Below are 25,780 nucleotides of genomic sequence, written 5' to 3'. Positions count from 1 at the left end.
AACAGTGGTTCAAAAATGCAAAAAGTAGACATGGTCTCAATAAATGAGAAGCATGTCATTTAGGAAGTGTTCTTTTTAATTATAAAACAGCCTTCCCCATGAGGAGCCACTGTGATTGACAGAATCAGAGGTTTCAAGTGTGTTGGAGAAGGACAAAGGTTAAGAACCAGTATCTTAGGTGAAAAACCTACACTTCATCTTCAAAGTGCAGAGTTCAAAACTTCTAGACAGAAAAGACTAGGCAGGAGAATGGAAGATCTTTTTATTTTGCCACCAAAGACCTGAGCAGAATCTCAGATGTCTAGAATCCTGTGGCCTAAAGAAATCAGTGAGAAAACAGGATTTGCTATGCAAATATTTGGTTTCTACACTACTTATAGGGTTCCCTCTAACATTAAACAGTAATAACTATGTCCCTCTCTTTGACAAAATATGTACTATTTGTTCCATCACAACAAGGAAATATTAAGTTTGGCCTTACCTGTGGTTCTACCAGGGACATTCGGATTTTCTGATGCTGAAGATTAGATGAGTCTAACATGATTTTCACTTTAACTTTATCAAATACATGGAACACTGTGTCTTCTATTTTAAGTGAAGGTATCTAAACAAAACACATTTTATCATTCTTAATTGCTTCCTTACATTTGAGGCTTGGTTCTAATCCTTTATAATTTATCTTACATAGTGAAAGTTTAAATATAAAAATTAGTAAGCATTTACGTGTTCAACATAACAAAGGCCATAAACCTAGTAGTCTCACATAAATATGACCTATTTATATGCATACTTTCTCCTTCATTAAGATAGTTCTAATATATATATGTTCATTAAAATCTTGGTGATTAATTTATCAACCCACTAATAAATAGGAAATTTTTAGTTTAGTAGAGGAACACAAAGGTACTTTGGCCAGTTTATTGTTCAAATATTCTCTCAGGGCTGTGGTTCTCCTAAGGTGAATAGGGAGTATGTGTGTCAAATAAGACACACACAAAAAAAGTTCTTTAAGTAAGTTAAAAAAAAAAAAAAAAGTTCCTTCCCTGAGTTGTAAATAGTCATTTATTCCTTTACTTTATTGGTGCATGTAGGGCAAAACTTTACATGGTATAAAAGAAAAAAAGACAACAATTGCATATGAGAAGATATATAGTGGCGGGAAATTGTGAGTAAAACCATAGCTTAGTTGGCAAAATTAAATGTAGATTTCCTGGCATGTATTTGGAGATCTGGATAAATTCTTCAGGGTACAAAAAATAATTTTATGCTTTATGGGTACCATTTATGAACTCCCAAAGAAAAAGTGCCCCCCAGAAAAGAAAACAAACATGAGAAATACTGTACCTCATCATCATAAATAAGCCGTGGGTTTGGTTTGTCCTTTTCTTCAAAAAAGACTGTCCCTTCTAAACCATACTTTGGAATTAATACCACAATGGCATTCTTTCTTACAAATAAAATATAGGCTTCTTCACTTACTATTCCTCTGCTTTTGAAAAATAACTGTAAAATAACATATAACTTACTTAGTCTTAAAATATTTTGAAATTAACAAAAAAAACTGAAATTAAATTAAAAATGAACAAAACTTCATCTTTTCTAGCAGTATCGACAGAAGGCAAATACCTGGGTATGAAAAGCCACTGATGCACGTTGGGCATATTGAGCCATTTTGTGCCGGAAATTTAGATTTTTACATATATCTGCAAGCTTGTGTTTGTCTGTCAACTCTGGATAAGTACAGTCAGCCCCAATAGCCACAGCCAAAAGCCGATGAACGATGACATCTGCGTATCTAGACAGATGAAGGAGAAATAAGAACCGTAGTATGTCAGTACTAATATGTGCTTTTAAAATTCAAAAGTAACTATTTTCTATCTCCTTTAAATTCATAAAAAAATACCTTCTGATGGGTGAAGTAAAATGTGTGTATATTGGAGATGCTAAGCCATAGTGATGAAAATCATTATCCATTCCAGAACAGAAGTACACAGCTTGCATCATACAGCGAGTGGCTAATATTCTCAACAGAGTGTTTAGATATGGAAAAGTAGGAGATTCGGCCCGATCCAAAGACTCAGCCAAAGACTTGGCTGTATCAGTCTTAATTTCCAAATTCTGTAAACAAAAAGAAAGGAAGAGCACCATATTAAACATTTCTAAGTCAGTACCATTATGTTTTCAAAATATAACTGATCTGACTGAACAAACATCATGTTTTCGTTATTTTCCTTCCCTTCAAAGTAGAAGTAATAGCCAGAAACAAAACTGTACTGGTCACTACAGTTCCATTAGAACAATGTTGGGATTCATCAAATTTAGCTGCCTTGTTCTACCCTAGGGAGATGAGTCAAATATACATCTCTTCCGTTAGGTCTTTGGAAGAAGTAAGATAATGAAGGAAAAAAAATTCCTATTTACAGAGTAAGCCTTGGAGCAGAGGAGTGAGAAGCTGATTCAATTCCTATGAATCTGGAGAAGCTGGGTATGTATGCCATAAAAGTCTGATCCAAAATCAGAAACCAATGCCATCGTGTTAGACTAACGCCCTGCAGTCCAACATTACTGCTCCCTCTCTTCTAGATGAGAAAGATAGGGCCTAACTAGGTAATCCAAGGAAAAGCAGTGTCAGCCATAGTCACCCAAGGGGTAAGCACCCTTCAATGAAAACCTACTAACAAGAAGTAGTGGGTATACAGGGCTGAAAAAATATGCTCTTTCTATAGTTTCCTCTTTTCCATGTATGGAATAAATATACTTTTCTCACGAACATGAAATGGAAAGGATTTAACTGAGTTGAAGTAAAAAACAAACAAACAAAAAAAAACCACACAAAATACATTATTTGTAAAGTTAGGCGGTTGACAGGAGCCATGAAGCAACACAGACATATGAAACATGCATAAAGGCAAGGAAACATGGAAGAGTTTTATATGACCAGGATGCTGCATATATCTTAGTCTAAACATCTGGCTTTAGCATATGGTGAAAAACATTAGGCTGGGTGCAGTGGCTCATACCTGTAATCCCAGCACAGCACTTTGGGAGGCCAAGATGAGATAATTACTTGAGTCCAGGAGTTTGAGACCAGCCTGGGCAACATAGTGAAAACCTATCTCTACCACAAAAATACAAAAAATTAGCCACTCATGGTGGTGTGCGCCTACAGTCCCAGCTCCTCAGGAGGCTGAGGCAGGAGGAGGGCTTGAGACTGGGAGATGGAGGGTGCAGTGAGCCGAGATTGTGCCACTGTACTGCAGTCTGGGTGACAGTGAGACCCTGTCTCAAAAAAAAAAACCGAAAGAAAAAAGGACTATTGGCATATTCCTGTTATTAACAAACAATAAAACCTTTATGGAAATATGAATGTAAATTATTTAGAACAACAGATAGATCAAAACACAAATAGATGATTTTTCAAACTATAGGACCTTACCCTTGACCTGGCTGCCTTAACAAGAATTTCATAATTTGATGGAGGTGGAGCAGGATGTTTTCGAAGCAAAGCATGTTCAGAAAATTCCTCATGAATTTTTTTTGCAACAGAAATATTGGCAAGTAACATAAATTCTTCAACCATGGAATTTGTTTCCCTGCCAATGGAAAAAGCATTAAACAAAACAAAAAAAGAATCTGAGACGTCTATATATCATATTTTTTCACAGGTTACCTTTGTTACCAAGAAGATAATAAGAGCATTTCCTATGTAAACATTCATGTGTCTGTGTACATTTGTATTTTAAATAACTTACGATTCTTTCATCTCTCAGTTACTCTGCTAACAATCTCTTATTATGCAACTACTGCATGAGTAAATCTTACATGCTAGAGCAAATCTTACATGCTAGAGGAGACTTTACAAATTGCACTCAACCAGTTGCAGTGGCTCACACCTGTAATTCCAGCACTTTGGGAGGCCGAGGCGGGCAAATTATTTGAGCCCAGGAGTTCGAGACCAGTCTGGCCAACATGGTGAAACCCTGACTCTACTAAAAATATAAAAAAATTAGCCAGGTCTGGTGGCACATGCTTGTAGTCCTAGGTACTCAAGAGGCCGAGGCATGAGAATCACTTGAACCCAGGAGGTGGAGGTTGCAGTGAGACAAGATTGCATCACTGCACTCCAGCCTGAGTGACAGAGCAAGACTCTGTGTCAAAAAACAACAACAGAATTGGACTCAAAAAGCTTTACTATTTACATATAAAATGAAAACAAGCATTTTTACTTGATTTTACTAGGTCCAAAAATATTTTTATTTAATTGTAAATCAATAAAGTTTACAAGAATTAAAAGCTATTTAGATCATACAAATTCTGGCTTAAAAACCAAAATTTTTAACAATTACTTAAATAAAGAGGCCATATTTATAATAGCTAATTTCGATACTTCTAATGGGTCAGTCAGTGTGCTATAAGTACATCCCGCCCTCAACACACACACACACACACACCACTATACACTGTTTTACAGATGAGAAGACTGAGGATATGTTCATTATTCTCTTTTTTTTTTTTTTTTTTTGAGGCGGAGTCTTGCTCTGTCACCCAGGCTGGAGTGCAGTGGCCGGATCTCAGCTCACTGCAAGCTCCGCCTCCCGGGTTTACGCCATTCTCCTGCCTCAGCCTCCCGAGTAGCTGGGACTACAGACGCCCGCCACCTCGCCCGGCTAGTTTTTTGTATTTTTTTAGTAGAGACGGGGTTTCACCGTGTTAGCCAGGATGGTCTCGATCTCCTGACCTCGTGATCTGCCCGTCTCGGCCTCCCAAAGTGCTGGGATTACAGGCTTGAGCCACCGCGCCCGGCCAATGTTCATTATTCTCTTGCTCAAGGTGAGAGTTATTAGCAGTATGAGAATTTGAATTCACACAATCTGACTTCAAAACTCTCAACCAATCTGATACTGCTGTCATTCTCTATATAGTTATTCACATCCATTTTCAGGTTAGTTTAGAAAATGATCCATCTTCTGTTGATACAGTGCTTTCTGTCTTGCAAGTCAATAAACGTACGGTATTAACCTTTCATTCAGGTTTCATCTTGTAACTTCTTAACAATATTTCTAAAGTATATTCATTTAAAAAATATTAGAAAGACCTCTAATCACATGGGGACATCTTAGAAATGTGTTCTTTCTTCTTCTTGGTAAGAAGAAATGACTGACGTTTTACTTTGGCAAAGCTAGTGTCAACCTTTTGCTCATAAAAGCTCTTAGTACTGGGCTCATTATTAGCATTAACATTAGACATACACAGAAGTTCTACTATAAGGGATTTTTAGATATTATAATAGCACTAAAGCACATATTGGTTCTAAGTAAAAAATTTGAATATATTCCCATTTTTAACCCTTGGTCATCTATTAGAAAAGTGTATATGCATGTTGAATTCCAGAATTACCTTAATATAAATAAGAGGCAGGGAAAGAGGCCTAAACTCTGATTTAACAAAAAAATTCTTGTTTCCTACATCTTAACTAAATCAATAAACAACAATAGCTAATATCACCCTCACAGCACCTATGAGGTAGGTGCCATTATCAGTCATAGGCAATTTACAGACAAATAAATTGAGGCATACAGAGGTCAAGTAACTACTTTAGTTCGCAATATAATAGTAGTAACAGCAGAGGCATCCAAACCTAGGGAGTCTGGCTTCAGAGCCCACGATCTTCACCGTTACTCTACCCTACTATCTATCCTACTACCCATTATTCTATCCTACCCCTCATCTTTCTGGCACCAGGGACTGGTTTCATGGAAAACAATTCTTCTATGCGACGACGGGAGGGAAGGATGGTTTCATCAGGCATTAGATTCTCATAAGAAGTGTGCAACCTAGATCCCTCCTATGCACAGTTCACAATAGGACTGGCGCTCCATTGAGAATCCAATGCTGCCACTGATCTGACAGAAGGCGGACCTCAGGTGGTAATGCTCACATCCCAGGGGCTGGGAACTCCCGCACTACAGTATATTCTACTTTAGAAATTAATCAGGGTAATGTTTTTTTATCTTACTATAACTATTACTAGTCAAGTTCTAATACGTCACACATCAAAGCAAACAAATTCAAATTGAAAGTTCTTATATTATGTGACTAAACGCAGTTTTATAGAAGAAAAACTGAGCTTAAATTTACTTTTCTGTCCTTCGTAAGCCAAATAAAGTAGAAATCATGACCCTAATCGTTATTTTGTATATAATGTTTTGGTTATTTGTACTTATAGTAGACGTGACATTTAAAATAAAAAATCTTATCTACTGCCCATCAAAAAAAATTACAAACCTAAGTTCCTTGGTCTGCAGATCTATAGGATCATGAGTTTCACTGTCCATGTGGAATCGAACTTCAGGAGAAGATAGAGTCAAAGCCCTAAATAAAAATTAAAGAGAAAAATTATAGTCAAGCAAGCCAATAAAAGACAAAATTATAGAAATACTCTTTTAAAAAAGACGACGACTACAGCAAATATGTAATAGTTGCTCTTCTGAAGGCTTTATGACCATCTGCTATTTCATGTTCTATTTTCATGAACAGCTCAGTAGGGCTTTCATGAATAGCCCAGTAGATTTAAAACACATTTAACAAGAGAGGACGATAGCAACACAAGGAAATCTGAATCCCTGTGCTTCTAAGGGCTTATGTATCTTCTATATCCAAACAATGAGTTTTTATTGAGCTACATAGGTTTTTAATCACTTTTACAAATAAAGAAGGGGATTGGCTGTATTTAATTTACTACAGAGAACAGTTATTGGGGCAGGGGACAATGAGGGGCAAAAGGGAAGCTACTGTGGGTAGCTTAGTAACACCAGGAGATCCACAGTTCAAAAGTATCCTCCACAAAGATTACACCAACAGAGAAGCAACTGATAACCTACTATCACTAATATGTTACAAGTAGTGATGGCTATTAATATTTGACTGCTAAGTGTCAGATAAACAATCCATGCTCAGGACTTTACACACATGGTTCATTTAATGAGCTGGCAAGCTCTCCTTCGGAAAGTAAATTCCCATAAGGAAGGCAAGTCTAATGTTTCTTATACCTTGACATAATTTTCATGAGGTCAGCTCTAAATCAACCTAAAACTAAAAATTGTAATGAGGCTGGGCAACCTTGAACAATCATGGAGAAGAAAAAGAAGGGGAGGAGAAAACTTAAAATAAGATGGAGCAAGTTAAGTGAAATACTAAGTCTAAGTCCTTGTCTTCCTCAATTCTTCACCTGTATTAAAAGAACTATAGTAGGAACACATACTAAAAAGAGAATCTCAAAAAGATTCCTTTCTTGCCTTGTAGTGTGCATTTAAAACAAGGCTCTACATCAGGTCTGATATGTATTTATTAATGTATTTTGACATAAAAAGCAAGGTATACTTATCACATTTTGATCATTTTTCCTCATAGAACACATAAAATGTTATGTCTACCCATGAGTATTAATACTTTAAGGCGGCAAAAGATAGTTTATCTTTTTTTTTCAATTCTCCCTAAGACTAAAATGATTCAATAATGTTTTCCCAGTAGGCAACCATCTACTAACCAAATTAAAAATACGGACTGTTGAAATTTAAAAAATCCTTTCCAGTTTTAAAAAGCTATGTTACAAATGCAAATTCTTACTTTAAAACTATTAAAATAAATACAGCTTCAATTGGCATTTTACATTGCTTAAAAAAAAAAAAAAAACTGGTGTTTTGTGTCACACAAAAAGAATTAATTATCTTCTTCTTGTACCCAAGTGACAAGCTTGTGTGAAAGTTTTGCTCAAATTTAATAGCGTCCACTGGGTTTTAGCACGCTCAAATGATCCTTTCAGTTTCAGGTTGCATATTTAAGATCACATAAAAAATTCCCTGAAAACGGAGGTGTTAGTAGACATAGGTATAGAACTACCTCAAACACTATCCAACAGAACATTCAACAGTGATGGAAATGCTCTATGTGTGCCCTATCCAATATGATAGTCATTAGTCACATGTGGCTACCGATCACTTGAAATATGGCTGGTAGGACCAGAGCAAGATGGCCAAATAGAAGCAGCTCCAGCCTCCAGCTCCTGGCGTGAGCGACACAGAGGACGGGTGATTTCTGCATTTTCAACTGAGGTTCCGGGTTCATCTCACTGGGGAGTCTGCAAAATCGGTGCTGGTCAGCTGTTGCAGCCCCACCAGCGAGAGCTGAAGGAGGGCGAGCCATCATCTCACCTGGGAAGTGCAAGGGGGAAGGGAATCCCTTTTCCTAGCCAAGGGAAACTGAGACACACCACACCTGGAAAATTGGGTAACTCCCACCCTGATACTGAGCTTCACCAAAGGTCTTAGCAAACGGCACACCAGGAGATTATATCCCACACCTGGACGGGAGGGTCCCACACCCATGGAGCCTCCACTGTTGCTAGCACAGCAGTCTGAGATCTAACTACAAGGCAGCAGCGAGGCTACGGGAGGCGCGCCCACAATTGCTGAGGCTTAAGTAGGTAAACAAAGCCACGGGGAAGCTCGAACTGGGTGGAGCCCACTGCAGCTCAAGGGGGCCTGCCTGTCTCTGTAGACTCCATCTCTGGGGACAGAGCATAGGTAAACAAAAAGCAGCAGAAACCTTGGCAGAGGTAAATGACTCTGTCTGACAGCTTTGAAGAGAGCAGTGGATCTCCCAGCACAAAGGCTGAGATCTGAGAATGGACAGACTGCCTGCTCAAGTGGGTCCCTGACCCCTGAGTAGCCTAACTGGGAGACATCCTCCACTAGGTGCAGACCGACACCTCACACGGCAGGGTACACCCCTCAGACGAAGCTTCCAGAGCAAGAATCAGACAGCAACACTCGCTGTTCAGTAATATTCTATCTTCTGTAGCCTCCACTGCTGATACCCAGGCAAACAGGGTCTGGAATGGACCTCAAGCAATCTCCAACAGACCTACAGCTGAGGGTCCTGACTGTTAGAAGGAAAACTAACAAAGAGGAAAGACACCCGCACCAAAACCCCATCAGTTCGTCACCGTCATCAAAGACCAAAGGCAGAAAAAACCACAAAGATGGGAAAAAAGCAGGGCAGAAAAGATGGAAATTCAAAAAATCAGAGCGCATCTCCCCCTCCAAAGAAACGCAGCTCATCACCAGCAACGGATCAAAGCTGGATGGAGAATGACTTTGACGAGTTGAGAGAAGGCGGCTTCAGTCGATCAAACTTCTCAGAGCTAAAGGAGGAACTACGTAACCAGCACAAAGAAACTAAAAATCTTGAAAAAAGAATGGTTGAATGGATAACTAGAAAAATCAATGCAGAGAAGGCCATAAACGAACTGACAGAGATAAAAATCAGAGAAATAGGTGACAAATGCACAAGCTTCAGTAACCGACTCGATCAACTGGAAGAAAGAGTATCAATGATTGAAGATCAAATGAATGAAATGAAGCGAGAAGTCTAGAGAAAAAAGAGGAAAAAGAAATGAACAAAGTCTACAAGAAATATGGGATTATGTGAAAAGATCAAATCTACGTCTGATTGGTGTGCCTGAAAGTGAGGGGGAAAATGGCACTAAGTTGGAAAACACTCTTCAGGATATCATCCAGGAGAACTTCCCCAACCTAGTAGGGCAGGCCAACATTCAAATTCAGGAAATACAGGGAACGCCACAAAGATACTCCTCAAGAAGAGCAACTCCAAGACACATAATTGTCAGATTCACCAAAGTTGAAACGAAGGAAAAAATGTTAAGGGCAGCTGAGAGAAAGGTCGGGTTACCCACAAAGGGAGCCCATCAGACTAACAGCAGATCTCTTGGCAGAAACTCTCCAAGCCAGAAGAGAGTGGGGGCCGCTATTCAACATTCTTAAAGAAAAGAATTTTCAACTCAGAACTTCATATCCAGCCAAACTAAGTTTCATAAGTGAAGGAGAAATAAAATCCTTTACAGACAAGCAAATGCTTAGAGATTTTGTTACCACCAGGTCTGCCCTACAAGAGACCCTGAAGGAAGCACTAAACATGAAAGGAACAACCAGTACCAGCCATTGCAAAAACATGCCAAAATGTAAAGACCATCGATGCTAGGAAAAAACTGCATCAACTAACAAGCTAAATAACCAGCTAATATCACAATGACAGGATCAAGTTCACACATAACAATATTAACCTTAAATGTAAATGGACTAAATGGTCCAAATAAAAGACACAGACTGGCAAACTGGATAGAGTCAAGACCCATCAGTTTGCTGTATTCAGGAGACCCATCTCACGTGCAGAGACACACATAGGCTCAAAAGAAAGGGATGGAGGCAGATCTACCAAGCAAATGGAGAACAAAAAAAAGCAGGGGTTGCAATCCTAGTCTCTGATAAAACAGACTTTAAACCATCAAACATCAAAAGAGACAAAGAAAGGCATTACATAATGGTAAAGGGATCAATTCAACAGGAAGAGCTAACTATCCTAAATATATATGCACCCAATACAGGAGCACCCAGATTCATAAAGCAAGTCCTTGGAGACTTACAAAGAGACTTAGACTCCCATACAATAATAATGGGAGACTTCAACACTCCACTGTCAACATTAGACAGATCAACGAGACAGAAAGTTAACAAGGATATCCAGGAATTGAACTCAACTCTGCACCAAGCGGACCTAATACACATCCACAGACCTCTCCACCCCAAATCAACAGAATATACATTCTTCTCAGCACCACATCACACTTATTCCAAAATTGACCACATAGCTGGAAGGAAAGCACTCCTCAGCAAATGTAAAAGAACAGAAATTTAACAAACTGTCTCTCAGACCACAGTGCAATCAAACTAGAACTCAGGACTAAGAAAATCAAAAACACTCAACTACATGGAAACTGAACAAGCTGCTCCTGAATGACTACTGGGTACATAACGAAATGAAGGCAGAAATAAAGATGTTCTTTGAAACCAATGAGAACAAAGATACAACATACCAGAATCTCTGGGACACATTTAAAGCAGTGTGTAGAGGGAAATTTATAGCACTAAATGCCCACAAAAGAAAAAGAGAAAGCAGGAAAGATCTAAAATTGACACTCTAACATCACAATTAAAAGAACTGGAGAAGCAAGAGCAAACACATTCAAAAGCTAGCAGAAGGCAAGAAATAACTAAGATCAGAGCAGAACCGAAGGAGACAGAGACACAAAAAACCCTCCAAAAAAATCAATGAATCCAGGACTTGGTTTTTTGAAAAGATCAACAAAATTGATAGACCACTAGCAAGACTAATAAAGAAGAAAAGAGAGAAGAATCAAATAGATGCAATAAAAAATGATAAAGGGGATATCACCACCGACCCCACAGAAATACAAACAACCATCAGAGAATACTATAAACACCTCTACGCAAATAAACTAGAAAACCTACAAGAAATGGATAATTTCCTGGACACTTACACTCTCCCAAGACTAAACCAGGAAGAAGTTGAATCCCTGAACAGACCAATAGCAGGCTCTGAAATTGAGGCAATAATTAATAGCCTACCAACCATAAAAAGTCCAGGACCAGACGGATTCACAGCCAAATTCTACCAAAGGTACAAGGAGGAGCTGGTACCATTCCTTCTGAAACTATTCCAATCAACAGAAAAAGAGGGAATCCTCCGTAACTCATTTTATGAGGCCAACATCATCCTGATACCAAAGCCTGACAGAGACACAACAAAAAAAGACAATTTTAGACCAATATCCCTGATGAACATAGATGCAAAAATCCTCAATAAAATACTGGCAAACCGAATCCAGCAGCATATCAAAAAGTTTATCCACCATGATGAAGTAGGCTTCATCCCTGGGATGCAAGGCTGGTTCAACATACACAAATCAATAAACGTAATCCAGCATATAAACAGAAGCAAAGACAAAAACCACATGATTATCTCAATAGATGCAGAAAGGCTTTTGACAAAATTCAACAGCCCTTCATGCTAAAAACTCTCCATAAATTCGGTATTGATGGAACGTATCTCAAAATAATAAGAGCTATTTATGACAAACCCACAGCCAGTATCATACTGAATGGGCAAAAACTGGAAACATTCCCTTTGAAAACTGGCACAAGACAGGGATGCCCTCTCTCACCACTCCTATTCAACATAGTGTTGGAAGTTTGGGCTAGGGTAATCAGGCAAGAGAAAGAAATAAAGGGTATTCAGTTAGGAAAAGAAGTCAAATTGTCCCTGTTTGCAGATGACATGATTACATATTTAGAAAACCCCATTGTCTCAGTCCAAAATCTCTTTCAGCTGATAAGCAACTTCAGCAAAGTCTCAGGATACAAAATTAATGTGCAAAAATCACAAGCATTCTTATACACCAGTAACAGACAAACAGAGAGCCAAATCATGAATGAACTTCCATTCACAATTGCTTCAAAGAGAATAAAATACCTAGGAATCCAACTTATAAGGGATGTAAAGGACCTCTTCAAGGAGAACCACAAACCACTGCTCAGTGAAATCAAAGAGGACACTAACAAATGGAAGAACATACCAAGCTCATGGATAGGAAGAATCAATATCGTGAAAATGGCCATACTGCCCAAGGTAATTTACAGATTCAATGCCATCCCCCATCAAGCTACCAATGAGTTTCTTCACAGAATTGGAAAAAACTGCTTTAAAGTTCATATGGAACCAAAAAAGACTCTGCATTGCCAAGACAATCCTAAGTCAAAAGAACAAAGCTGGAGGCATCACGCTACCTGACTTCAAACTATACTACAAAGCTATAGTAACCAAAACAGCATGGTACTGGTACCAAAAGAGAGATATAGACCAATGGAACAGAACAGAGCCCTCAGAAATAATACCACACATCTACAGCCAACTGATCTTTGACAAACCTGAGAAAAACAAGAAATGGGGAAAGGATTCCCTATTTAATAAATGGTGCTGGGAAAATTGGCTAGCCATAAGTAGAAAGCTGAAACTGGATCCTCTCCTTACTCCTTATACGAAGATTAATTCAAGATGGATTAGAGACTTAAATGTTAGACCTAATACCATAAAAACCCTGGAAGAAAACCTAGGAATACCATTCAGGACATAGGCATAAGTAAGGACTTCATGTCTAAAACATCAAAAGCAACGGCAACAAAAGCCAAATTAAACCAAAGAGCTTCTGCACAGCAAAATAAACTACCATCAGAGTGAACAGGCAACCTACAGAATGGGAGAAAATTTTTGCAATCTACTCATCTGACAAAGGGCTAATATCCAGAACCTACAAAGAACTCAAACAAATTTACAAGAAAAAAAACAAACAACCCCATCAAAAAGTGGGCAAAGGATATGAACAGACACTTCTCAAAAGAAGACTTTCATACAGCCAATAGACACATAAAAAAATGCTCATCATCACTCGCCATCAGAGAAATGCAAATCAAAACCACAATGAGATACCATCTCACACCAGTTAGAATGGCAATCATTAAAAAATCAGGAAACAACAAGTGCTGGAGAAAATGTGGAGAAATAGGAACACTTTTACACTGTTGGTGGGACTGTAAACTAGTTCAACCATTGTGGAAAACAGTATGGCAATTCCTCAAGGATCTAGAACTAGAAATACCATTTGACCCAGCCATCGCATTACTGGGTATATACCCAAAGGATTATAAATCATGCTGCTATAAAGACACATGCACACGTATGTTTATTGCAGCACTATTCACAATAGCAAAGACTTGGAATCAACCCAAATGTCCATCAGTGACAGACTGGACTAAGAAAATGTGGCACATATACACCATGGAATCCTATGCAGTCATAAAAAAGGATGAGTTCGTGTCCTTTGTAGGGACATGGGTGCAGCTGGAAACCATCATTCTCAGCAAACTATCGCAAGAACAGAAAACCAAACACCACATGTTCTCACCCATAGGTGGGAATTGAACAATGAGAACACTTGGACTTGGGAAGGTGAACATCACACACTGGGGCCTATTATGGGGAGCAGGGAGCGGGGAGGGATGGCATTGGGAGTTAAAACTGATGTAAATGACGAGTTGATGGGTGCTGACGAGTTGCGTGCAGCACACCAACATGGCACATGTATACATATGTAACAAACCTGCACATTGTGCATATGTACCCTAGAACTTAAATAAAAAAAAAAAAAAAAAAGAAATATGGCTAGTAAGGCTAAGGAACTAAGTTGCTAATTTTATTAATTTTAATGAATTTAAATAGGTACATCTTATGAAATGACACAAATGTACAATCCGCACTCACCACACCTTTAGTAACTGCTTGTGACCCTATCCTAAGTGGACTTGGGAACTCTGAGACCAACATCTGGAATATTCATGTACTTGGTTTCCTCTGATAATCAACAACGTCTTTTAAGAGTAAAATTTCTCTTAACTGGTTTCCTTCAACATGCCTGAGTTAATACTCTATACCTTATGCCTTTTGTAGTTAGGCAAAAGCCATGCCCTAACAGCTAAAAGACTCAGATCTATTACTAGTCAGATCTTTGGGAAGACTCCTTTTATGCACTTTTAATTGCCTAAAAAATGAGGAGGCTGAATTAAATAATTTCTAAAATTTAAAGTGCAAGGAGGACCTAATCTCCATTTATTTAAACCTCTGAAACCCAATGTCCAATCTGGAAACTTATTTCTAATTAAAATTAGAAACAATTTACAGAAGTCTTAGGGAGTTCTTGCCTTCCTGGAATTTCTTCAGTATCTTTAACTCAAACACAATTTTTTAACACAACAAATTACAAGGATGGAACTCTTGACCAAACATCAGTCCAGAATCAAGTTGCTAACACTTAAAAGGAAGCTAGAGGTTGGGCACAGTGGCTCACACCTGTAATCCCAATACTTTGGGAGGCCTAGGCAGGTGGATCACCTGAGGTCACGAGTTCAAGACCAGCCTAGCCAACAAGGCGAAACTCCATCTCTACTAAAAATACAAAAATTAGCTGGGCGTGGTGATGGGCACCTGTAATCCCAGCTACTCAGGAGGCTGAGATAGGAAAATCACTCGAATTCGGGAGGTGGAGGTTACAGTGAGCCAAGATTGTGCCACTGCACTCCAGCGTGGGTGACAGAGTGAAACTCCATTTCAAATAAATGAATGAATGAATGAATGAATGAATGGAAGCTAGAAGAAACAAGAGTCTCTATTCACCCTTTTAAATAATTCATTATTGCCTATGATCAAACAATGTAAAGAGTATAAAAATTATCTTAATACTATGAAAAACAAAATATACCCTTTCTCAATCCTTCTTTTCTTCAGAATTTTAGCTAGTTTATTCAGTCCACGGAGACTAGTGGTAATATCATCATTCATGTTTGCTGAATCAATTCTCAACTGAGCTTCAGCATAAGTCAGAGATGCCTAAAAAAGAAATTGTATGTTATGTAATTCTTATAAATGATAGAAATATGGTTTTCAATATGTCCTCCTACTTTAACCACATAAAATCCATGATTTCAGAAAACCTAAAATCAGTAACGAAACAGAAATTCTTAGCTTTGATACTACACATTTATGATTTCTGGTTCATTAATTCTTATCTGAGGCATTATACAACATAAAAAAACATATTTTAAAAGGTAAAATGGCAATGTTGTTAGCAAATAAACTTTAAACTTTACTTGCATATTCCAGTTACTGTATAAATACCCAGATAATGATAAAACATAAAGGTTAGATGGATTCTTCCTCTGATAACAAATGTGAAATCCTTTCAAGATAATTATTCTCCCGCAAATAATTAAGACTACAGGAGGTGAGACATCATGTTTTGCAGGAAATCTAATAAATACCCAAATTAAGTATGTAAAAACCAGACAAATCATAGGAGAAAAGAGTTAAATCCCCAATGATAAACAATGCAAATATACAAATAACTGCTTCTGTTCCTATTTCTCTCAGAGAAATCCACCATTTTTTTCTTTTCTTTTTTTTTTCTTGCTTACAAGAGTAGCTTCATAAGTGAAAAGAAGAAAGAGCATAACAGAGTTAGATAATGCAGGTGCGGTCAGATTCCTGGGATAGCCAACTCATCTACTAAGAGTTTCCCCTCTGAAAGAGGTTTTATGTTATGTGTGTTCACTAGGTTTGTTTTCTTATCATTTTGTTATACTGACCAAGTCTTATACTGGTTATTCTGACCAAGTCTTAAAAGAACTAAAAGTCTTAAAGAACTAAAAGTCATTCTTACTAAGTACAAACTGTGATGGCTTAAATAATTCACACATCACTCTTTATCAGTCTAACAGTTTTCTTTGCAACCACTAGTTAGCAGAACAGCAAGGATGCCAAAGGGCCAGAAAAAACAGGTTAAGTTTGGAAAACAGATCATTAGAAGATAAGGGGCGTGGCAAACCTCGAAGAAAGATGTAGGGCAAAATAAGAGAGAACATAAAGGATTCTTGGGAGACGTACAAAAAAAAGGAAAAGGACAAGAAGGACAACCTGGCTCCATTCCGAAGAAACAAGATCTCAGGCTAGTTCTACTGAAATCCAACAGTGACTTAAATATCATTTCTGTGAGAAAATGTGAAGAAAGAAGCAGTGTACCTGCTAACTTTTAAAACACTAACCATTTATAAGTAGGAACAGCTTCAATTACTAAGGTTCTTGACTTAAGGCATAAAACCAACAGTTGGTCTTCTCAAGTATATATACTTTGTAAGTTTCTGAATACAGGACAACTGCAACATGAACTAATTTCTGAATCACATTAAAAATTAAGCAGATAACTGGACAAAAAAAAAAACCCTCTTAATTTTGCTATAACAATGCCCCCATTCTATCCTGAGGGCACAGACCTAGCATTTGTTTTTCTGCCTAGAAAGACTCTTCCCCCTCACCGACCCAAACTGAAATACATTTATCTGTACCCACTTTACATGTTCAAAAGAGCATCCAGCTTGATTGAAAAATTCTCAAGAAGTGGGCAGCAATCTCAAATTTAGGTGATGGCACCGAGGCTGGGGCTGGTTACTGTGGCCTGGTATTAGGTGGGTCAAGAAAGCTGGCAATAAGACTCTGGTGGCCTGTTCTGCATTCTTCTCCGAGAGTAGGTAGCAAAGAGCCAAATGAGTTTTAGTGTAAATTTAAGTGCATCTGTATGTGTGTAAGCACGTGCCTGCAGCTGTGGACATTTTTAGACCATGTTTATATCACAGGCATTTATATGTATATGTTTTTTCTATTTTAGGTTAAGTAAATATAAACTATTATACATAACATCCCTTTTCAAATATATATTTTTACATATGTGTATATATACATATACACGAATCTTTTAAAAATTTAACTTTATTTAGTTTTCAAAAAAGTACCAAAAAGTTTAAAAATTAGAGATTAGTAGCCATGAAACGAACCTTTGAATTAATAACACTTTTGGTAAACTTCGTTTTTAAGATTTCAGCGTTGTGATTCATTTCCCAAATACATGAAAATGCCAGCCTATGAAGGAAAATACAGAGTATTTGTTAATGGGAATTGGGTTAAAGTAGTAAATACAATGTCTTTAAGGAAAAAAAAAACATGCAGAAGTACCTGTCAACATCACATTTTAAGGAACACAAGTTAGAGCTAAGCAACTCTGGAACCATGTCAATCCTCTGCAAAAGATAAAAATAGAACCACAGATTACTTAGCTATATCCATACATTTATTTGAGGTTCTATTCTCAAATAATATTAATTAAACAAGGAAAGAAAAGTGTTCTGGTTTTTATAAATAGGATAATTGAGAAAAAGTCAAATAAAAAGAATGTTTCTATAAAAGTACTTACACAAAATTGTTAAAGGAAAGCTATGAAGGAAAATTGGACTTCATGCCAATTAATCTAAGTTTAAGTCCTCTATACTAACGACCCAGCTCTCCTCTGAAAGTTTTAAATCTCTGGTCTGTGTAAGTTTATACTTGATAACTGACACTCTATGACTGGACCTTTCTCCAATGCTTAATACAAACTACAAGGTGTTTTTAAAATACCAAAAAAAGAAAAGAGAAACTAAACTTTTATGGAAATAAAGTATAAAGAAGAACTTTGACAATAAATCACTAAGAGACTAAGTTTAACCTTCCCCTTGACTTTCCTAATACTTTACTTGTTATTTGAACCACTTGGTAACAAAAATTTTCTATATATTTAGTGATTGAAAGCCATCTTATTCCATGTATTTTTCTTAGGTAATTCATGGCTGTTTAAAAATCTTTAGGTGTCTATGATTGCTAAATTTTTAAATTCAATACATTTACCTTTTCACAAAGATACACAGTTGTTCCTCTTCTGGCTGATTCTTGATCCAAGGCATTTCCTGGCCTAATAAAATGGCTCACATCAGCAATATGAACACCAACCTTAAAAAGATAAAAATAAAAGGATGTCAATATGCTTGACTGGGTAAATGGACCTAATGGGAGTTTCAGTAAGATAAAGTTTAGCTAAATTCAAAAAAGACTCAGTCACCTCTGCCATTTCAACTTCTGACACATGGCCAATAGTCTGCAGCTATAATTATACTTCACAAGAGTAATTAACAAGCAAATTCTATTCTAGGTCAAAAGAAAATGAACTCAGAACAGAACTACATTTAGGTAAGGACATTTTTACATATTTATACCTCCAAATTTCCATTTTCGAGTTCTCTACAATGTAGAGCGTCGTCTATATCAGTACATCCTGGTGGATCTACACTACAAATACACAGATGTCTCAGGTCTTCTCGGTTTTTCATGTCCTAGAAGACATGAAATTATAAACAAATAAATTATTTCCAAAGCACAACTACAACATATTAATAGCTCTTGTGAAATCAGTAATACTTATACAAAAACAATTTAGCTGTATTTTCTTGATGACAACCACATCTCTTTTTCCTGCACTGGAGCAGAGAGACACCACGTATGATTTGTAACTAATGGTTTCCTTCCCTTTGAAACATTTAACATATGCAAGTGTCTGCCCCACAGACAAACTTACCTTTCAATAAAGAAGCAAATAACTTCTTCTGTAATTCCTAAAAATGCTAGACCGAACAAAATGCAGGAAAAGAGGGCCTGTGGTGTCTACATATTTAAAAACACATACAGAAATTAGACAAAACTAGGGAGGATATAATAATTTATAAAGTCACTACAAATTACTTTCAAGTTACCTTTTCAGTAATGCTCCAGGGCATCTTTGGCAGAAAACTAAGAACAGCCTGTGAAAAAGGCTTGTGGGGAACATCGTGTTCAAGTAACAGAACTTCTGTTTCAGTCTCCTTCTCTCCAACATCGCCTAAATTTCTCACAAAGTGTCCCTGAAACCAAGAGGCATTGTTAGAAATGCGTATTTTACAGCAAATTTACATCTTATCATATTAAATTCTTCAGCATTTACATATCATCTCAGTATTCCTAAATATTCCCAAAATGACTTCTGAAAAATGACCCTTTGGTATATTAGATAAGACTTCTCAACTGATATATGATGGAAACTTCGTAAGGGTCCAGCTCTTACATTCTAAAGTATCTATTTCTCATTAACGTTCAAATTTAAAATGTGCTTCCAATATAATCTTTTCAAAATTTGTTGATTAGAATCTGTATAGAACTCAGTTTTCATAGCCATGATTAATAAAAGTCATTGGTTTAAAAATTTACATAAAAGAGGCCAGGCACAGTGCTAACGCCTGTAATCTCCGCATTTTGGGAGGTTAAGGCGGGTGGATCACTTGAGGCCAGTTCAAGACCAGCCTGGCCAACAGGACGAAACCCCATCTCCACTAAAAATTAGCTGGGCACAGTAGCGCACACCTGTAGTCCCAGCTAATTGAGAGGCTGAGACACAAGAATCACTTGAACCTGGGAGGTGGAGGGTGCAGTGGGCCGAGATCACGCCACTGCACTCCAGCCGGGGCAACAGGGTGAGACTCTCTCTCAAAAAGAAGAAATTTACATAAAAGTAACCAAATGATTTACACTGGAATTTCATAAAATTAATTTTCAAAGTAAATATGCTACTTACCAGGTCACTTTGTGAAATATTTCTAAATTTCAGTACAAATCCTACATAAAAGTGATTCCATTTTTATTAAAAGCAGAAATACTATTCACAAAATTTTAATTAAACGTCCCCAAATAAAATTAATACTTTAAGCTTACATTTGGATATCTGGAATTTCTGGGCCAACCATCAATAGCAACAATAATTCTCCGTCCTTCTAATGTAGAAGCCTGTCTGGTTTCTATGCGAATTCGAGGGATTCTCTTATCAGCAGGTGTAAAGAGATGTCTTCTTGACTAGCAAAAATTAGGAATAAAGATTTTACACAAAAAACATCTGAGGATGGAGGCAAAAGAAAGGCTATAAGTTCTACTAAATGTTTATCTTTTTTTATTACACAGTAAATGCTCTTTACTCACCTCCTTAATGTCAGACTTAGAAAGCATGCCACAATACGGTCTCCAATTCCTTTTTATTATTCCTACAACTCTGCCTGTAGGCTTCAACATTTTCTCGCTTACGGCAGTCTTAAGCTGAGATATAAAAATAATAATGTTCAGTTATATTCCTCTAAGTATTATCAGGCAATTTCCTTTCAAAATCAAAATACATACATGGATACTAATCCATTCAGGCAGTAAATTATGACATAAGACTACAGAATATTGATGTTTCAAAATTCTAGACAAGAACATGCCAAACCAAACCACAGACAGATCTCTCTTGATAATAAAGCACTACAAAACAATCAAAAAGCAAAAACAAATAAATAAATATAACTGAATACACATGTTAGAACTTAACACTTTTCAGGATTAACATGAGGATTTACTGACTAAAATACACATACAGGTCTGGGAATTAGACTAGGCTTTGAGTACTAGTTTGCATAAATTAGCTATGTGGTATGGTGACTAGGTCCCTTTGGACCTTTATTTGTTCATTCTAAAGATTCTTCCTTATACAAAATAAAAACCCAAATAAAGAGTGTCTGCTATTAGAAATAACAAAAGTTCCTATGGTATTTCACTTCTTAACACTATCCAAAGGCCTGGACTCTCCATGGATAATTACACAATGAGACTCCAGAGCAATGTATATAAATGATGGAAAAAGAAGAATACAAAAACTATTACATGTATTCCAACAATTTATATTACTGTAATTATAAAATACAGAAATAAATAGGTCATATCAAGTACACTTAGCTTATATCATAAGAAATAACTGAAAGTATTCTCTTCATAATAAATATGGTACCAGATAAGTTGCCCAAATATAATGGCCCAGAAGTACATCTATTATGTTAAGGGAATTTCACCTAAAGCATTTCTAAAACATTTCCTAAAACATTACCTAAAGCATTTCAGAAAATTTTAAATTTGTATTTACCTAAACCTCACTAAGTCAAATAACATACTTGAATGTTACAGATTTTCAGTTTCATACTTGTATTAACTCATACTCGTATTAACAGTCTGTTTGCATTTAAACCCATTTATTTGAGCAAATTAAGACAATAAAACTACATAGAAGAGAAAAAAAACATGTGTATGACATGTGTTAAATATACAAAACTATAATTTTATGCAATAAATCTGAAAGCAATGAAACCCGTTGTCTTCCAAAGCTGACATATTAATAATACAAAGCTACACAAAAAAAAAATCCTGCTTAGATTCATACCATTCGCTCTCTCTCTTCTTCTTTCTCCACATCTTCTTCATTTTGACCTTCATCTTGTAAAACAGCAGAAGATGGTGCTACCCACTGACTCTTGGGGAGAAGCTCCACAGCCACAATATCTTCATGAACAGCTCTGTTTAAATGTTTCAGTCCCTGTAAGATTATCTGTTTAAAACAACAGAGGGCATGAGCCCAAATATTTTTAATGGCAATATATTAAAGGGAAGATCATCTAACAGATATTTACATACATTCTGAATGCCTCTATGGAATCTCTATTCCTCCTTTATAGATTTTCTTTCTCTATTGTGTCCCTAATTTCACAACCTTAATTTCTCAATATCAGGCAGAAAAAACGTAAGTCAGAATATACAGCTTGTGTTCATGGCTCCATCATAACTTACGCTAGTACCAAGAGACTTTGGAAAAATTATTTATGCTCTCTAAATCTCAAGGTCCTGATTGGTCAAGTAAGAGTACGCTACCTAGTTTTTTATAGGTTGGGTTGAACATTAAATGAAATGCCATGCGCAAAGATTTAAAAAACTACCTGACAAATCATGAGCACTGTTAATAAAAAAAAAAAGAAAGAAAAAAGTTACTATTTGCTTTAAAGAATGTGAAGCCTCATATGTTACGCAAATAGTATTTACCATTAACTGGTCATAATATATAAAATAGCATCTTTATTTTAGTGTATAAGAAATTTATTTATATACTTGCCTCTTTATTTTCTTCATTGTCACCATGAATCCATACTGTAGCTTCTAAGTAATTTTCCCTGCTGGCTCTAAATGTTCCTTGAAGGTATGTACCAGATTTTATGCCTTGCTGTAGCTTACTTAAGGGAAGATGCTCTGAAAATATTATTTTTCCACTTTCTATTTCATTCTATGAAATAAGCAAACCAAAAGATGCCGCTGATAAGTCTTCTGTTCACTCAATACACAACTATTATTAATATCAGGGAATTTTTGAAATCTACATTATGGTATACACAACTCTGAATAGGAAAAAATATAGTAGCTTTTCTCATAGGCCAGTGCTAATAAAAACAGCTTTCTATGATGAAGTATTCATTTTGTGATCTCTAATATGGTAGCCACTAGACACAAGTTTCTCTTGGGCACTTGAAAGATAGATAGTACCACTAAGAAACTGAATTTTTAATACATATTAAATTTAAACAGTCACATATAACTAAGTGGCTACATATTAGGGCAATGCTTAATCTGTATTTCAAAAATCAAACTCAACTTTTAACTTCTCATTTCCTTTTGGTTTCATGAAGTATCACAAAAGTAAGAAGGAATGACAGAAATGCAAAGATTGGATTTACATATAATGTCCTATTACTTAAAACCTATTTCTATAACAAGGGCTACCATTTATACTTACCATACCTATGTGCCAGGCACTGAGATGAAAATTGTATTAATGCCACAGTTATCCTCTTATTTGATCCTTACAACAATATTATGAAGTCATTATTGCTAAACATTACATATTTATATATAAGAAAATGAAGGCTCAGAATTTAATTATTCCCTTAGCACTCCTTCTCACATCAGCTATTGCAATGACTCCTTTACTCACTTCTCTGCCTCTAATCTTTCCTGGATAAAATGCATAATCTTACACACTGACACGAGAGTGGTCTTACAAATAAATACCATTTCCGATCATTCTCTCCTGCTCCACCAATCCACATTCATATACCCTTGCTTTTTCTTAGCCTGATATATAAGAAAGGGATCTCAGAATCCTTTCCTCTTCATAGCAGCCCTTCTGAGAGATCTTTTTAAATCAATTGAAAAATTACTAACCTACAGAATAAGTTATAGGTCTTTACTATCTGGATACTCCCCTCCCTCTTCTTTCTCTGCCTGCAGTGCCTGCCATTTCTTTACTTGTCAACAGCTACTCTTTATTCACAAATCAGCCATGGATTCCATTCATTTTTTCCTCAACCAAATAGTGCTACCACGTACCAGGCCCTACTCAGGTTAATGGGAATACATCTATTTTAGAAAGTTGTCTTTTAGGAATGGCATTTCAATAAGCCTATGACATCCACTCTTGTTTATAACACAACTATTCCAAATCCAGCTTACCCACCGACATTCCAATTTTTAAATTTGGTATCTATGTGCCTAATATTCCAAAGTGGCTATTTTAATATTTTTACTTTTCAAAAACAAAACAAAACAAAAACATACCACTTCTTCAGACAAACAAGCAAGACGATCTATGAGTTCAGGGTTAGCAGTTAGGCTCTTCACATATTCTTCACCTGAAAAAATAAGTTTATGTTGTTTTTGATAGTATTTTTTCCTTAGATACAAAAAAGATGGATAGTCTTGTTTGCAACAGTATACATGCCATTCTTTCATTCATTAAGAGACAGTCTCACGCTGTCTCTCAGGCTGGAGTGCAGCAGTGCAAATGACACATCACTACAGCCTAGAATCCCTGGGCTCAAGCTATCTTCATGCCTTAGCCTCCTGAGTGGCTGGGACTATACTTACACACTACCATTCATGGCTCTCTCTTTTTTTTTCTCTGTAGAGACATAGTCTTCCTATGTTGCCCAGGCTGGTCTTGAACTCCTGGTCTCAAGCAAGCCTCTTGCCCTGACCTCCCAAAGTGTTGGGATTACGGCACCTGGCCTCAATTTATTTAAGAAACAAAACCCAAAAATCTGTTGATGTGATCATGCCTAAGCAGAGGCAGGCGTTCCAGTGTATTTATGAGATTTCATCGCTAAACCAGTTGCAAATACTGAGGCGAAAATTAACAGCCACTGGGCACCACAACATATTTAGCTTAAAAACTATGTGAAATTTAAAAATACAAAAATATCACATGAAGTTACATAGGACTACGAAAATACTAAATAGTAAAGTGAACATCTGACTATAGGTCTGATGATGATTTTTACACGTATTTGCAAACATGCACTAAGTACTTCTACATTTAGACTTACAAGTGAAAGCTGGTATTCCTTCTTCTACAGCTTTCTCTTTGTTTTTCCTGTCATTTGTTATGAAGATAACTTGCAGGTGGTTGTCTGCTGACATTTTCTTCAAATGTTCATTGTACCATTTTGCTGCTACTCGAATAGCTCTATCATTCCTGTCATTAGCATTTTCTCCCTGCTCTTGTTCTACATAGGTTTCTCTAAATGGAAAGGAAAGAAAAAAACGAAATAAAAGGAAATCAGTAGACACAAGGATATGTGAAAACTCTTAGCACATACATGCTTAACCACTAAACCAGAAAAAGTCAATGGTATATCTTTTCTCTGGAATGTATTCAGATGTACACCTCAGAGAAGAAATTAAGATTCCTATAATTAAGTTTTTAAGAAACAATTTGCTCGGAAAAGAAGAAAATTATGTTATTAATGGGACAAGAAAAAGGCTAATAGAATTTTTTTTCCTAAAAAGAAAAATTCAAGATCCAAATTTATACTTCAGGTTGAGACACTAAATAATAGTTTGTTGAGATAAATTGTAATACGATTTCACAGGTCTGACAATCAGATTTCACTCAAACTGTAGGTTAATAGCAATTCCTAAAAGCTACAAATAGTGTAAGTAGATCATTTATAATCAGAATTCTACAGTCATTAATAAATAATGCATGTAAATTATCCATGGTAAACACTAATAGCTGAAGCTATGTAGAGACTGAAAAGCCAGGTATATTAATAGATATTACATATTTCTTCTATCTAAACTCCCAAATGTCAACACATTCATCTATTTCTTTAAATCTGTTCATCAAAGCCAGGTTTAAGTACAACAGCAAAGTTCACTATAATAGCTTCCAGTACTTAATGGTAATAGATTCAATTTTATAATCTGATCGATTTATATTAATCATTTTAGAATTATCGTTGAATGCACTTGCTAATGCTTTTTTTTTTTTTTTTTTTTGAAACAGAGTCTTGCTCTGCAGCTCAGGCTGGAGTGCAATGGCATGATCTCATGATCTCAGCTTACTGCAACCTCTACCTCCGGGTTCAAGCGATCCTCCCAAATCAGCCTCGCAAGCAGCTGGGACTAGAGGCATGTACCACCACAACCAGCTAATTTGGCT

At 36.5% G+C, this 25,780-nt stretch overlaps 1 protein-coding gene across 5 annotated transcripts in view; it reads right to left on the bottom strand.

The window, feature by feature from the left end:
- DIS3 (DIS3 homolog, exosome endoribonuclease and 3'-5' exoribonuclease) overlaps positions 1-25,780 on the bottom strand; it is a 32,146-nt gene that overhangs the window by 3,512 nt on the left and 2,854 nt on the right. For all 5 annotated transcript variants that reach the window (XM_033177566.1, XM_033177565.1, XM_033177567.1 and 2 more), the window contains 18 exons: positions 24,663-24,856; positions 23,896-23,969; positions 22,400-22,567; positions 21,677-21,841; positions 20,410-20,523; positions 20,149-20,286; positions 19,158-19,304; positions 18,624-18,740; positions 18,259-18,360; positions 17,551-17,615; positions 17,373-17,457; positions 15,248-15,375; positions 6,286-6,372; positions 3,437-3,593; positions 1,904-2,118; positions 1,627-1,795; positions 1,345-1,503; positions 482-604 (listed from right to left, as the gene is read on the bottom strand). In XM_033177566.1, the coding sequence (XP_033033457.1) occupies positions 482-604; positions 1,345-1,503; positions 1,627-1,795; positions 1,904-2,118; positions 3,437-3,593; positions 6,286-6,372; positions 15,248-15,375; positions 17,373-17,457; positions 17,551-17,615; positions 18,259-18,360; positions 18,624-18,740; positions 19,158-19,304; positions 20,149-20,286; positions 20,410-20,523; positions 21,677-21,841; positions 22,400-22,567; positions 23,896-23,969; positions 24,663-24,856 (2,407 nt within the window). The remainder of the gene's footprint in view (positions 1-481; positions 605-1,344; positions 1,504-1,626; positions 1,796-1,903; positions 2,119-3,436; positions 3,594-6,285; positions 6,373-15,247; positions 15,376-17,372; positions 17,458-17,550; positions 17,616-18,258; positions 18,361-18,623; positions 18,741-19,157; positions 19,305-20,148; positions 20,287-20,409; positions 20,524-21,676; positions 21,842-22,399; positions 22,568-23,895; positions 23,970-24,662; positions 24,857-25,780) is intronic.

This window comes from Trachypithecus francoisi, unplaced genomic scaffold (genome assembly GCF_009764315.1).
Source record: "Trachypithecus francoisi isolate TF-2019V2 unplaced genomic scaffold, Tfra_2.0 Lachesis_group18, whole genome shotgun sequence".
Classification (NCBI taxonomy): Eukaryota; Metazoa; Chordata; class Mammalia; order Primates; family Cercopithecidae; genus Trachypithecus; species Trachypithecus francoisi.
This window is presented reverse-complemented; position numbering and strand designations above follow the sequence as displayed.